The sequence below is a fragment of the Natator depressus genome, chromosome 3 (genome assembly GCF_965152275.1).
Source record: "Natator depressus isolate rNatDep1 chromosome 3, rNatDep2.hap1, whole genome shotgun sequence".
Taxonomy (NCBI): domain Eukaryota; kingdom Metazoa; phylum Chordata; order Testudines; family Cheloniidae; genus Natator; species Natator depressus.
The window spans coordinates 35,352,814-35,368,304 of record NC_134236.1 but is presented as its reverse complement, the minus strand read 5'-3'; the positions used below and the strand labels follow the sequence as shown (position 1 = coordinate 35,368,304).

The 15,491-nt window shown below is 40.2% G+C and overlaps 1 protein-coding gene across 1 annotated transcript in view; it reads right to left on the bottom strand.

Annotated features, from left to right (window-relative positions):
• Positions 1-693: 693 nt before the first annotated feature.
• The window catches only part of CMPK2 (cytidine/uridine monophosphate kinase 2), a 20,092-nt gene continuing 5,294 nt past the window's right edge, over positions 694-15,491 (bottom strand). The window contains exons 4-5 of the mRNA XM_074947697.1: positions 4,787-5,020; positions 694-2,717 (exon numbers count right to left, since the gene is read on the bottom strand). Coding sequence (XP_074803798.1) covers positions 2,594-2,717; positions 4,787-5,020 — 358 coding nt within the window. The 3' untranslated portion in view covers positions 694-2,593. The remainder of the gene's footprint in view (positions 2,718-4,786; positions 5,021-15,491) is intronic.

Here is a 15,491-nt window from a genome sequence, read left to right as displayed (position 1 = left end):
GTTAAGCATGTACTTAAGCACTTTACTGGCTCAGCACCTGGCAAGATCAAGCCATAACTGGCGCTCTTGCTGTATCTGTATGGGACTATTGCCTGAGCCTAGGGTTACATAAGTGATTAAATCAAATCCTGGCCTCTTGCGGTATGTCTATAGTGCAGTAAAACACCTGCAGCTGATCCCTGTCAACTGACTTGGGCTGCAGGACTACAATTGCTGTGTAGATGTCAGAGCTTGGGCTCTGAGGCCCCCACAGGTCATTAACTTCCCCTGTAAGATGGGGTGGCTGAGCCCTGCGACCTGGTCAAATTCCAAGGTAAACATGTACTACCTACCTAACCCGCAGCCACACCTGGATATTATATTCTTCACTTCCTGTTCTAAATTGTTGTGTAGTCCTACTGCTTCCATACCTGAAGTAGCTGCATTTCAGTGGCTGCTAAAGAGACATCCTTATACTTGTCTCGCCCACCTTATAGGGAGGTTTGTAAAATATAATTAATATTTGTAAAGTGCTTTGGGATCTTTGTAAGAAGAAATTACAGAAATCATCAATAGTCATCAACAATTATCAAGTATCTGTATCATTATCTTTAGCATTCTGGATGGGCCATGTGCAATACTGCATACAGAACTTTAATTCTATCAAAGTGAAGAGAAAAGAAAGGAACACATTAGCTTGAACAGTCTTGTTTTATTGTACTGCCTGCTATATATCATAAGTATATTAGCTCCAAGGAATGTGAATAGTCCATAAGGGCAAATAAGCTTGTGTGTGTAACTCAGATCTCATTAGCTCCATTACCCTCCTCATCAATACATTCAGGAAAGGCAGAAAGACAGACAGCCTGGCTTTACTGGAGCTCTGCCTGACCAAGGAGTACTTGCATTCCATGGGCAGACCATTCACTAGGGTTGGAAGAGGTAAGACTCTGAAAGCTACAGGACAAGTAAACCCCAGTTATCCAACCTGTGATTATCCACATTTGGTTATGCTCTCCACATCTGAAATTCCTTTATCCAAAACTGATTATCTGAACACTTCAGATGTCTCCTAAGACAAATGTACAGTATAATCATAATTGTGAGTTCCTATTCTAGGCGTGTGTAGAGGGCCACCAGGCACTAGTGCGATACAAGTAATTAATAATAAGTAAACCAAATAAAATGTAAATTAACTAAATAAAAATGTGTTTGGATGGTTTTCTTCCTATTACACTTTTCTCCCTTGCATACACACGCTTTGCTGTGATGGAGGGTAATGCCATGTTCAGTCATGCTCATGTACACGTTTTTAGAACATTTATTTACAAGAGATATTTATAGAGCAATTATGCTTATTTAATAAAGGAAATTAAATATAAACAAGATTAGAAATAAAATGCCATATAATGTAGGTTTCCATCTTGAATTTCAGTTAAGCCCTGACCCTGCAAAGACTTACACACATGTTCAGCTTTATGCCTGGTGAGTAGCCCCAATCTGGGTACCCATGTGTATAAAGTTGAGCCTATGCATAAGTCTTTGCAGGGTAGAGATCGTGTCCAGCTGCCTCTGCATAAAACATATGAATAGAAACCTCAGTACAGATGAAGTGCTGAAAAAACTGACTAAAATGAACGTTGCAAGTAGATTCTCCTTGTCTTTCTGCTTTACATTAATTCCATCAGAAGGCCAGCAAATAACATTGAGAGAGAACATTAATGCATTAAAAATAGGTTGGGGGAAAAATCTATGTAGAAAAATATTCTGTTTATTATTTACAAAATGTTTTATATGTTGATTTCCTCTCAGGTCCCCATTTCTAATGTGCCAGTATGCAGACTCTGCTCTCCTTCCACCTGCCTCTCTTTCAAATGGTTTGACCTGCAGTTCAGATCTTTCCTTTTTTTGTATTGACTTGTTTGTATTTATTTACTCAGGGCCTGATTTTTCAGAGCCTATTACTGATGCATGAGCACTCATAGCTTCCACTGACTTCAACAGGAGTTATTGGTACCCAGCACTTGGGAAAATCAGGCCCTCATTTATTTCACACTTCTGCAAGATGCCCGTCACGCTGATATCCAAATGCCAATGTTAGTAACAACACTGGGGCTGTGGTTTCCAGGTTTCTGAATGTTGGATCATTTAATAGCTTTACTGCTGGACTATGTTTCAGATTCTCCTCCTGATTCTGCGTTCCTTGCACACCCAAAACTCACACTGAAGTCAGTTGGAGTTTGGGTATGCAAGGAATGCAGGTTCAGGTTTTCTGTGCAGTGATAGAATAAAATAACGTTGTTAGAAATGCCAGCACATTCCTATCACTGTCTCATATACCTGGTACGTCCCTAATGATTTGTTGGTGGCTGCACCAGGGATGGTGGACAGCATGTGAGTTGTATTTTGCCCTATATACAAAGTACATTAGGCAGCAATGAAAGAGTTAGTATAAAAACACTGTTTAGATTGGGTAGAGGAAAGGGGAGACTCTTCTGCCTGAGAATTCTGGAGCAGCTTATTTGGATGGAAAAGAGCTGAGTGCAGTGCATTTCCAGGGAGGAAAAACAGAGGAAACAAGCAACTCACTGTAAATGCTGCCACACAAAAGCAGCTATAATGAACCACAGTGTTTTTTAATTAGGTGCAAAACAGTCCTCAGAACCTCTTCTCTGGAGGGGCTGGCATCAACTTCTTGGCATCCAGGGTTCTCCATCCTTTTGTATGACTCTTCAACTCTATTTTAAAAAACAATATATAAAAATAAAACAAGTGATACATTCTATAACTACAAACGGCCATGAAATGAAAAGGTATATCTGACTGAAAATGCCCTGGCTGCAGAAAAATTCTAGAATGAAGCCAAAAATTAAATATACTGCAGTGTGCCACAAGGCACAACAACAAAATATGAACAGTTATTTATGAAGATGGGATTGACAATATGCACACTCACCGCCAAACCAAGTTCCTGAGACAAAACAGGGTGCTCATTGCAGGGAATGCTCCTCTCCCCAGGTCTGTTTGTTTTGCAACGGAGGGATCCCATAACCCCAGCACAGGTTCCTTTTATTCTGATCTGATTTCAGCTAGGAGCTGCTTGTTCCCACGAGACAACTTTCTCTCGCCCTCCATTTATCTTTCTCCCTGCTGCATATGCAAACAGTACTAGGAAAACCTTGCTGCTTGGATGGCAAGCAAGCAATTCTTATAAAACATGGCTCTTCCACAACTAGCCTCTGAGGCGTGTATGAGCAATGAAGGTTGTTTTCTCTACTCCTACAAAACGGATCATTTCAAACCCACTCAGGCTTCTACCTGAATGACCAACAGAGCAAGATTCTGAAGTCACTCCCAAATCCAGGTGGACTGTATCTAATGAACAGCAATAGCTAAGGGCCATATCTAAAGCAATATTTTGTACAGCTAAGGGCATAATAGAGGGAAAGCCAAACGGCATCATACCACCCTCTCCCCTCCCCCACTCTTTCCCAGATCCTACTGCATGAATTGTGTGGGGCTGGGGCTCTGCATGTGCAGAGGAATGTGGCTGGGTGTGGTTTAGGTCAAAATTGGGAGGATGGTTATTCTACCTGGCATTATACACCTCCAGATATGTGGAAGCTCTTGAGGATGTTCCCATGGAAGCTACTGTGGAGTACTGCAGTATTAAGCTCCTCCTCATTTCCCAGCTCTGCAACTTCTATGCCACCAAACCTCCAGGGAAGATGAGTGCTCCAAAAAGCTCCTGGCAGACCAGCTGAAAAGGAAGCTGTGCTGCCAGTGTAAAGAGGGTCCTGGGGAGTAACACAGCTCCATGTAGATACCCAGAGATTTGAACAGATTTCTGGATATCTAATATCTAAGTAATATTTAAGGTGATGCCCCCTTTCCACTCCACTATCGTGAAAACCTCTGGAATAATGCCTACAGAACTCTGTTTTGTGAGTAACTTATTTCTTCTCCCAGGAGAAAAAATTAGCTCAACCCAAACCAATAGGCTAGTCTTTGGCACAGATAATTAAGGTATGCAAGATAGTTAACCAGAAAGGAAGTCTAATTAGCTCTCTCATGCTAGGATGAAAAAATGCTTCTGCCACTGCTATACTTTTCCCTGTAGTGTTTGGATTCTCCTTCCAGAGTTTTTTTTAGTTCATGATCATATGTAATTAATGGAGCATAAAACATCATTTTTACAATTTGGCAAAAACAGTGAGACTTGTGCAGTCTCTTAATACATCCTTGTCAAGGTCAATTTTAGGTTTATAAAATCTAGCTTAGCCCCCAAAATCAGATAATTAAATTCTGAGAAGTTCTGTAACTTTTTTATGAAAATGGTCAACATTGCACACTCATAGAATTTTCCAAAAAAAGAGCTTAAGCTAAATTCTGTAATGAATAATGAGTTTTCAACCTTATGAAATACTTCTGCACATTCACACTTATTCTAATACAACAGAGCATGGTGATGTTGAAAATGCAGTCTTTCACGTGAGATCTAAAACCAAGGTTCTGGCTTCTTGTAGCCATCAAAAATGGGAGTAATTACTAGAGATGGGCCACAACTCTACCTTCACTATGAATTTCTTTGAACTTGGGAGAATAAGGAAGTTATTCACTTCAGGCCCATCAGCACATCCAGTCATTCAAACTGGCAGGATATACCCTTGTCGGTCAGTATTACTTGAGTAACAGGACAGTCTAGGCATATGGAAATCCTGGCCCCATTGGAGTAAATGGGAGTTTTGCTATTGATTTTAATTGGGTGAGGATTCCATCTCTGGTCTTATTCATTATTAAGACATACTTTTGGCGAAACAAACTGTTAGCTTCTAGCTCGGTTTCCTCCTCTGTTTTCTCCAGACCTCGTCCCTGCAGTCTCCGGATCCGCTCCTCAGGACTAACTGTCAACAGCAAGACAAGATCAGGCTTGAGCAGGTCCTCAGGCCACTGGTACACCTCATGTTGAGTTGGAGGAAGATTTTGCACTTTTCCACTTATTTCAGTGGCAATTGCATAGGCAGCTGTGCTGTGCCAATATCTGTCAGGAAAAGATACAGGAATGGGATGCATACATGACCATTTGAATAAATACATTAACATGATAAAACCTCCTAATAGAAGGAACCACTTACGTAAAAGAAATCAGTACCCTTTAATAATGCTAGCCTAATACACAGTCACAATGCATGGGGGACCATTAAGATTTTGTACCCATAAATAATTGATCAAAGTAATAAAACAAAAGTCTAATTATTATTTGTTACTGTTAAGGAAAACATTAGAAAGAGGCTATGTATCATCCTGCTTAATGCTTAGGTGATGCAACAAATTTGGTAGGGAATGTGCAGTCCAGTCCTTAACCACATGTAAAAGCATGTGAACAGAAAGGGAGCTTTATTAAAGGTTATTAATTTATTTTATATAAGTGTTTCTCTCCATCAGGGAAACACTTATATAAGTGTTGGGTAGAAAGGTGGATAGAAAGCTGGCTAGATCGTTGGGCTCAGCGGGTAGTGATCAACGGCTCAATGTCTAGTTGGCAGCCGGTATCAAGAGGAGTACCCCAGGGGTCAGTCCTGGGGCCAGTTTTGTTCAACATCTTTATCAATGATCTGGATGATGGGATGGATTGCACCCTCAGCAAGTTCGCAGATAACGCTAAGCTGGGGGAAGAGGTAGATTCGCTGGAGGGTAGGGATAGGATCCAGAGTGACCTAGACAAATTGGAGGATTGGGCCAAAAGAAATCTGATGAGGTTCAACAAGGACAAGTGCAGAGTCCTGCACTTAGGACGGAAGAATCCCATGCACCGCTACGGACTGGGGACTGACTGGCTAGGCAGCAGTTCTGCAGAAAAGGACCTGGGGATTACAGTGGATGAGAAGCTGGATATGAGTCAGCAGTGTGCCCTTGTTGCCAAGAAGGTTAATGGCATATTTGGCTGCATTAGTAAGAGCATTGCGAGCAGATCTAGGGAAGTGATTATTCCCTTCTATTCGGCACTGGTGAGGACACAGCTGGAGTACTGCATCCAGTTTTGGGCTCCCCGCTACAGAAAGGATGTGGACAAATTGGAGAGAGTGCAGCGGAGAGCAACGAAAATGATTAGGGGGCTGGAGCACATGACTTATGACGAGAGGCTGAGGGAACTGGGCTTGTTTAGTCTGCAGTTTTAGAGCATTAGCCTGGTGACTCTATGACAGACTATTGATTATCCACTTCTTAGGGACTAAGATTACAGAAATCTTAAATTTAGATTTGTTGTGTATATATACACTATGATTACAATCATTTTATACATTTAGGAACATTGTGATGTTCTTGTGTTGGCTTGGTTACATTAACCCATGTTTATCCTTCCATATATTACATATTGTCCCCATATGAGGTATGGCATTTTAACGCACATTTATGTTAGGGTACTTTTCTTTGGACACTTTAAATACAGATTTATTACCATACCCCAGTAAACATGTGTTCTGTGTGCACCAATTACATCTTCATTGACACATTTCCATATTTTCAGTGATATTACACAATTTTACAGTTGATCCTATATTTATGACTGGAATTTTAGTTTCATTTTTAAACCAAGCCCCTTGAATGATATATTCTTGGGGTACTTTTTCCCGATGGTGTTGGTGCGTCTGAGAAGTTTCTTTCTGTCGTGTATGTGGGTCCCACAATTCCCCAGTTTTGGTATTAGTTGCTTGCGATATGTTGGCCCCTACTGTGTATGCACCATTTGTTACACTTGAGCTCCCTACACACTTTTGTTAGATTATATTCCCTCTTAACTACAAAAGCGTGTTTTCCTGAAGTTTCTTGCCACTCTTTTGTTAATATCTTGGATGTTAATCCCAGTACCCACACAGAAATACATGCCTTATTTGGTACATGGAATGTCCACATTCCCTGAGTGTTTTTTATAGTCTCAAATGGAATGACAGATTCTGTTACCATAGGGTGCCTTATTTCCCCATCTTCCACATTCTTTCTTCCTATCATCCTCTTTACCGAGTTTAGCAACTTGATATTCCTTTAATGAGTTGTGGAGAGTTTTTGTACTGGAAAATCAGTTACCTGGATAGAAATTTGTTTTATTCCCTTTCACTTTGCTTTCTTTTAGCCTTTTTTCTCCCTTTGATCCTAGTGAAATAAATGCTGCTAGAGTAAACATGATCAGGGAAACAACTCTAACATGACTTTGTACAGGACTTTTTTTTTTTTTTTTTGCAGAGGTTGGCTTCAAGTTGTTGCCCACAGTAAGTTTACTCTGGCTAGGACTTTGATTAAATCTATACTGTTATCTATCACAATACGGGAATGTAGACTTTCCAAAAGCTTTTTTAAAACGTTCCCCCCCTCAGAGAATTAAGCCTGGAGGCTGCTTTCAGATTTTGAGATTTTCCTATACTGGTAGTATATCAAAAGCAGGAAACCTACTACACAACCAGTGAGGCCACTGGGTGATTAAGGTCTCCGTATCACCTTGGAACACCCAAGAAGAATAAAGCCAATATAAACAACAAGGAGTCCGGTGGCACCTTAAAGACTAACAGATTTATTTGGGCATAAGCTTTATTTTGCCCAAATAAATCTGTTAGTCTTTAAGGTGCCACCAGACTCGTTGTTGTTTTTGTGGATACAGATTAACACGGCTACCCTGTGATACTTAAAGCCAATATAGAAGAACTAAAGAAATTTGCATTCATGTTTATAGTAATTCATTAATTATAGTAAAGATTAGTTTACTAGAATTCTTTGAGAGGATTAACAAGGATATAGCCATGGTGATTTAGTGAATATAGTGTACTCAGATCTTCAGAAAGTCTTTGAATCCTTACTGAAGGTTTTTAGGCAAGGTGAACTGTTATGGAACCAGAGAGAAAGTCTTTTATGGATCAATAACTGGTTAAAAGATAAGAAACAAAAGGCAAGAATAACTAGTTAGTTTTTAGAATGGAGAGAGGTAAACAGTAGCATTTCCAGGGATCTGTACTGGGAAAAGGCAGAACTGTTAAATGATCTGTATATTAAAAAGGCAAACGATGAAGTGACAAAAATTTGCAGATGATACAGAACTTCAAGATAGTCAAGTCCAAAACAGACTTTAAAGAGTTGCAAAGGGATTTTACAAAACTGGGTGACTAAGCAGATGAAATTCAATGCTGACAAATGCAAAGTAATGCACGTTGGAAAAACATAATTCCAACTATAAATATAAAAGAATGGGGTCTAAATTAGCTGCTACCACCCCCCAAAAAAAGAGGTTCTGGAATCACTGTGTATAGATCCCTAAAAACATATGTGCAACAACCATAGCTGAAAAAAACCAGCACAGAAAAAAAAGCAACAAAAATAATCAGGGGTCTGGAACAACTTTATATAAGAAAAGATTAAGACTGGGACTTTCCAACTTGGAAAAAAGATAACTAAAGGGAGAATACAACAGAGGTCTATGAAATCCTGACTGTTGTTGAGAAAGTAAATAAGAAAGTGTTATTTACTACTACTTTTATATATATATATATATATATACATATATATAAACACAAGAACTAGGGGTTACCAATTAAGATTGCTAAGCAGCAGGTTTAAAATAAACAAAAGGAAATAAATTCATAGAGGTTAATAACATAACAAAGAAATAACTAACAAATAACAAATTCAGTACAGAGAACCATTTAGCCCTGGCCACTGCTCTGGTCATTATAGTTGGGAGGTTGGCTACAACAGAGGTAGATTTACAATTATATTTTTATAATATAATCATGAATGTCATCTGCCATCCAGTTTCTGTACAAGCCAGATTGGGGAGCGGCAGGGGCTTTGACACTTTACTACTACCGTTTGTGCTTTTAGATCCTGCAACAGGTTTTTTGTTGTTTTTTTTTAATGTGGGGAACAGCTTCTGCTGGATAGGAATACTAAGGAGCTGGCTTTACAATTTTTTCCCCCCACTATCTTTACCACTGCCTTTTCTTTCTAGCCCAAACCATGAGAAATTCTCTTATCCACTTTTTGTCTGGCAGTGCCACAGCTGCCATAGCTTTACAGTTTACTTTCTTAATCCTTCTGAAATAACCTGGTTATTTACAGTCTCTTTCTTCACAACCAGCCTTTCTGCCAAATTACCGGTAATCATTCACTTTTCCTATTGTACCATACCTACTTTTAATATAGTGTTTTCAGTTAGGCTGTTACAAACCACTGGATTTATTTAAAATTTAGCTTGATCTACTACCCAGGGCAGGTGTTTTAATACTTAAAGTTGCCTTTGCTCCTGTATTAATTAATGCCACCAATCATTATATGTTTCCTTCTGCCCCTCTTCCATGTAAGATTTACCAATTACGCAAGGCTGTAATTTGGCTACTAACATTTACCTTTAGGGACAGGGGTTGCTAAGGGTAAGGCATTTTTACTGAAATGTGGAGCCACCCTGACACAGAGCTGCCAATTTCATCTGAGCCAATTCCGGGGATAACAAGCCATAAGAACTCGCTGGCAGATCTTCTGTACCTGTTCCCACGGTCTCAACAGCCTTAACTCCTGGTTGCAGCATTGACTGTGATCTAGTCCTTGCCATCAAATCACTTAAAGCAGCTAGCAAAGTCTTCAGAGGTTGCCCATCCAAACGGGTCATATCTGCCCCTCTTTCCTGAGGTTGAGCCCATACCTGAGCTCGCAATGATCCCCCACTAGACACTCCACATCTCCTACCATGCCTTGTCCTATTTCATTGCAACTACCACATCTCATATCCGTGTGCGTGGAGCCATTATAGCCTGCTTGACTGCTGTAGGAAACATCACTAACCACTTTCCAAGAAGAACTACCTGCTCCACTTACTACCCTTTCTGCCTCCCGAGCTGATTTAATCAATTCAACCGATCTCAATCCATCCAGGATCCTATGAACACCTTAATAGGTTTCCTTAAACCATCAAAGATCAAATCTGTCAGCTGTTTTTCCTCGATTTCAACCAGAGAGCATACCAACAACAACCTAGTACAATAAGCCAGAACAGATTCTCCTTCCTTCTGATGTATCAACAAAGCTGTCTTTCTCAATTCAGAGGGGGTCAGAAAGTATCGGGCTACCTTCTGGATAACACTGTCTCTGTCACCTTTGTTTAACTTTGCCTCAATTTCTGCCAACAAAGCCGTTCCTTCCATAGGGCCAGCACAAGTTATTATCAGTTCTTTTTAATCTTCAATATGTAAATGTTTTCTAACCATGTATTCCAACAGCCAAGGCAAACATGTTTTCTTAGTCAAAGAGTCCATTTGTTCAGCCAGCGCCGATTTTTTAGTTTCAGTCAGAGGACGATTTACTTCCTCTTGTATTTGCCATGAAGGCTGACACATTTTTGCTATCACTAATGGCTGGGCTGCTGGAGACCCTGGAAGGGGCTCCTCTTCCACCTGTATATTTATTCTTTCTGGCATGTATGGGTTAAAGCTGTTATCTGCTGAGCCTTGGTTACATTTTTTGCTACAGCAGTTTGCAAGTCACGTGTCAGGCTTTCATTCTGCAATTTTAGTTTTTCCAATTCTTGTTCCAAACTTTCTTGCACAACATCTCGCTGATGTTCCAAAACATCTCGCTCCTTTACAAGCTAATCTACAACACAGTACATAGCACCGATGACATGTGCTGCTGTTTGGGCTTTCTCGGGAGTGTAACCCTTTGGATACACCAACATCAAGTTGTCTAAAACTTTCTCATGCAGTGCGGGGACTGCATCAGCCAGACATGGATCAGACCCCAGGCTTTTAAACACCTGTCTTAACAAACACTCATCAACCACACCTGGAGGCTTCGGGGCGTCCCCCTTGTCCTCCGGTTCGATGACCCTTCCCTGTCTGCATTTGCGAAACATCATTGACTCTGAGAATGGCCAGTATAACCCCGCTCACCGGTATACTTCCCTCTCTTTGTACTGTAACTAAATCTGGCCCCTGAGCTAGAATTAATATAAGTCAGAACTGATTCAGAACAATATTTAAATTAGTCGGTTAACACCAATGATTCAGTATACCAAGCTCTTAACAGGCAACCACTTCAGAAACAGTTTGATTCAGTTTAAAGACCCATTCACTTACACATAACAGCAAACCGTCCTCTGCTACCAAATGTTGATAACAGGGGGTGCTACTACCCCTGAAATGGATCTTTACTGGCTCCTGGCAGAGCAGATTACCGTCATACCAGTGAAAAAAGTACACAGTAATAATTTTCAATGCACAGCAGTTTATTGAGAGGAATTACACAAGTAGTAAAGGGTTATATCAAGCACATAACTCCTATGTTAGACATTAAGAGCTACATATTCCCCTTAATGAGTCTCTTTTTCACAAACAGGCCCTGCGCTAGCCTCACGCAGTTCCTGCTTGGCAAACAGAGGTGATTACCAATTTTATCGATGGCTTCTTCTCTCCGGGTCTGTTCTTCTTAGCTGATCTGTCTCGGTTTCCCTCAAGGCAAGGCCTCAGTTGCCTTGAGACCCCTCTGGTTCACAGTCCTACTCGAACCCACGGAGCAGAGTTTTGGCTACTCTGTCTAGCAGCGTTGCTTATTTAAGCATTAATTAAGGAATTCCAACAGTAATTTAATTTGCTTGTTTTTTTTTACTCTTTTTCCTCAAAGGAGTCACATGTCTTAAAAACATGCCCAAGGGGGTGTGTGATTACTAAATTTTACCTAATTAATACTCTAGGAGGAGACTGCAGAGTGGTGCCAACTGAAAATTACTCCACAGTCACTCCCTTATCAATCATTCACTTCAGCCCCCTGCATGATGTCCTTCAACAGGGACGAGATGCCCTGGTCAGCCAATGCTCCATTCCAGATGTTCTACATGTGTTGTTTGCTTTCAAGTGGACATATTTGCTGACTCAAAGTCAGTATTGATCATACACGCAGCATGGAGCCAGTCAGTTTCACCTCTGGCATCTGCCTGATGGTATGAGAAGGATTCTGCTCCCAGAACCGTCTTTCGCAGTTCAGTCATGTCAAGCCATGTTCTCACCATTCATTCAGTATGGCCACACTAATTTGGCACCATCCCAACAAAAAGAGTACTCATATTTTTAACAGAATTGAGGAAATAAGATTTCTTGACTATGCTAATGAACTAGTAAATCGGACAGATTAGAGGACTCCTCTCCACCTGCATTGCTATCTTTTCATCTTTGTAGGGCTAAATGTGTTTTAAATGCAGTCACTTCATAAGAACATAAGAATGGCCATACTGCATCAGAGCAATGGTCCATCTCGTCCAGTATCCTGTCTTCCGACGGTGGCTGTTGCCAGATGCTTCAGAGGGACTGAACAGAACTTTCAAACTTTCAAGAAGTTTTCAAGTGATCCATCTCCTGTCATCTAGCTTCTAGCAGTCAGAGGTCTAGGGACACCCAGAGCATGAGATTGCATCCCTGACCATCTTGTCTAATACCCACGGATGGACCTATCCTCCATGAACTTCTCTAATTCTTGTTTGAACCCAGTTATGCTTTTTGCCTTCACAACAATCCCTGCCAATGAGTTCCACAGGTTGACTGTGCATTGTGTGAAGAAGTGCTTCCTTGTTTGTTTTAAACCTGCTGCCTATTAATTTCATTGAGTAACTCCTGATTCTTGTGTTATGTGAGGAGGTGAATAACACGACCCCATTCACTTTCTCCACATCATTCATGATTTGATAGACCTCTCTCATATCCCCCCTCACTCGTCTCTTTCCCAAGCTGAGCACCCCAGTCTTTTTACTCTCTTGTCAGGTGGAAGCTGTTCCGTACCCTTAATGACTTTTGTTGCCCTACTCTGTACTTTTTCTAATTTTAATATATTTTTGAGATGGGGCAACTAGAACTGCAAGATATATTCAAGGTGTGGGTGTACCATGGATTTATATAGTGGCATTATCATATTTTCTGCCTTATTATCTATCCCTTTCCTAATGGTTCCTAAAGTTTGCTTTTTTGACTGCCGCTGCACACTGAGCAGATGTTTTCAGAGAACTACCCATAATGACTCCGAAATCTCTTTATTGAGGGGTAACAGCTAATTTATACCCACATCATTTTGTATGTATCATTGGGATTATATTTTCATGTGTGCATTACTTTGCATTTATCAACATTGAATTTCATTTGCCATTTTCTTCCCCTGTTTCGTGAGATCCCTTTGTAACTCTTCGCAGTCAGCTTTGGATTTAACTCTCTTGAGTAATTTTGTAACATTTGCAAATTTTACCTGTTTACCCCTTTTTCCAGATCATTTATGAATATGCTGAACAGCATGGATACTACTACCGACCCTTGGGAGACCCCACTATTTACCTCTCTCCACTGTGAAAACTGACTGTTTATTCTTAATCTTTGTTTTCTATCTTTTAACTAATTACTGATCCATGAGAGATCTTCCCTTATCCCTAACTCCTTTCTTTGCTTAAGAGCCTTTGGCGATGAACCTTGTCAAAGGCTTTTTGAAAGTCCACACACACTGTATCAGCTGGATCTCCCTTGTCCATATGTTTGCTGAAACCCCCAAAGAATTCTAGTAGATTGATGTGGCATGAATTCCCTTTATAAAAGATGTGTTGACTCTTCCCCATCATATTGTGTTCATCTGTGTGTCTGATAGTTCTGTGCTTTACTGTAGTTTAAACCAATTTGCCTGGCACTGAAGTTAGGCTTACTGACCTGTAATTGCCAGGATTACCTCTGGAGCCTTTTTTAAAAATCCATGTTAAATCAGCTATCCTCAAGTCATCTGGTTATAGAGACAGATTTAAGTTATAGGGTACATATCACATTTGGTAGTTCTACAATTGCATATTTGAGTTCCTTCAGAACTCTTGAGTGAATACCATCTGGTCCCAGTGACTTATTACTGTTTAATTTAGCACTTTGTTCCAAAACCTCTGCTACTGAGAACTCCATCTGGGACAGTTCCTCAGATATGTCACCTAAAAAGAATGGCTCAGGTGTGGGAATCTCCCCACATCCTCTGCAATGAAAACCAATGCAAAGAATTAATTTAGCTTCTCTGCAGTGGCCTTGTCTTCCTTGAGTTCTCCTTCAGCACCTTGATTGTCCAGTCGTCCCTCGGATGGTTTGGCAGGCTTCTGACTTCTGATGTACTTAAAGAAAAACATTGCTGCTAGTTTGTGTGTCTTTTGCTTGTTGCTTTTCAAATTCTTTTTTCATATGCCTAATTATACTTTTACACTTGACTTGCCAGAGTTTGTTCCTTCTACTTTCCCAGTAGGATTTGATTTCAAATTTTCAAGGATGTCTTTTTGTCTCTACCTGCCTTTTTTACTTTGTTATATAGCCATGGTGTTGTTTTTGGTCCTCTCACTGTTGTTGTTGGTTTTGGTTTTTTTCGTTGTTTTTTTTTGTGGGGGGAGTATACATAGAGGCTTAAACTATATCATAGTATTCTTAAGAAGTTTCCAGGCAGCTTGCAGGCTTTTCACTCATGACTGTTCCTTTTAATTTCCATTTAACTAACTTTCTCATTTTTGTTTAGTTCCCCTTTTTGAAAGTGAAATGTTACTGTGGTGGGTTTCTTTGGCATTTTCCCTCTACAAGGATGTTAAATTCAATGACATTATGGTCACTATCACCAAGTGATTCAGCTACATTCACCTCTTGGACCAGATTTTGTGCACCACTAAGGACTAAATTACGAATTCCCTCTCCCCTTGTGGATTCCAGGACTAGCTGTACCAAGCAGCAGTCATCAATGGTGTCTAGAAATTTAACCTCTGCATCCTCTTCTGAGGTGACATATTCCCAGTCAATATGGGGATAGTAGAAATCCCCCATTAGTATTTGGTTTTCTAGTTTTGTAGCCTCTCATCTCCCTGAGCATTTCTCTATCACCATGACCATCCTGGTCAGGTGATCGGTATTATATTCCTACTGCTTTACTCTTATTATTGAAGCACAGAATTTCTATTCATAGAGATTCCATGGTACTGTTTGAGTCTTACTATATTTGACTCTATGCTTTCTTTCACATATAGTGCCTCTCCCGCACCAGCACAACCTACTCTGTCATTCCTATATATATTGTATCCTATTATTACTGTGTCCCATTGATTACGATTGTTTCTGTGATGCCTATTAATATCCTCATTTAATAAGTACTTATAAAAATGTTCAATATTTAGTTCTCTGACTTCATGTAATGTAATTGAATGGGACTCTTTTTTTGTTTCATTGTTTCTCTTCCATTCCTACCTGTACTTATCCTCCTCTATCCTCTCCTTTTTACTAAGATATGAAGTATCCCCTGTAATAAATTCTCCCCTAAGGTATGTGTGGTCCTCCGCACCAGTCAGTTTTATCCCAGGCCTCAGTTTAAAAACTCACCTGCAACCTTTTTAATTTTACATCCCAGCAATGTGGTTCTGTTTTAGTTCAGGTGGAGCCCATCCTTCCAGTATATGGTCCTCCTTTCCCCCAAGGGATCACCAGGTACTAATAAATCTA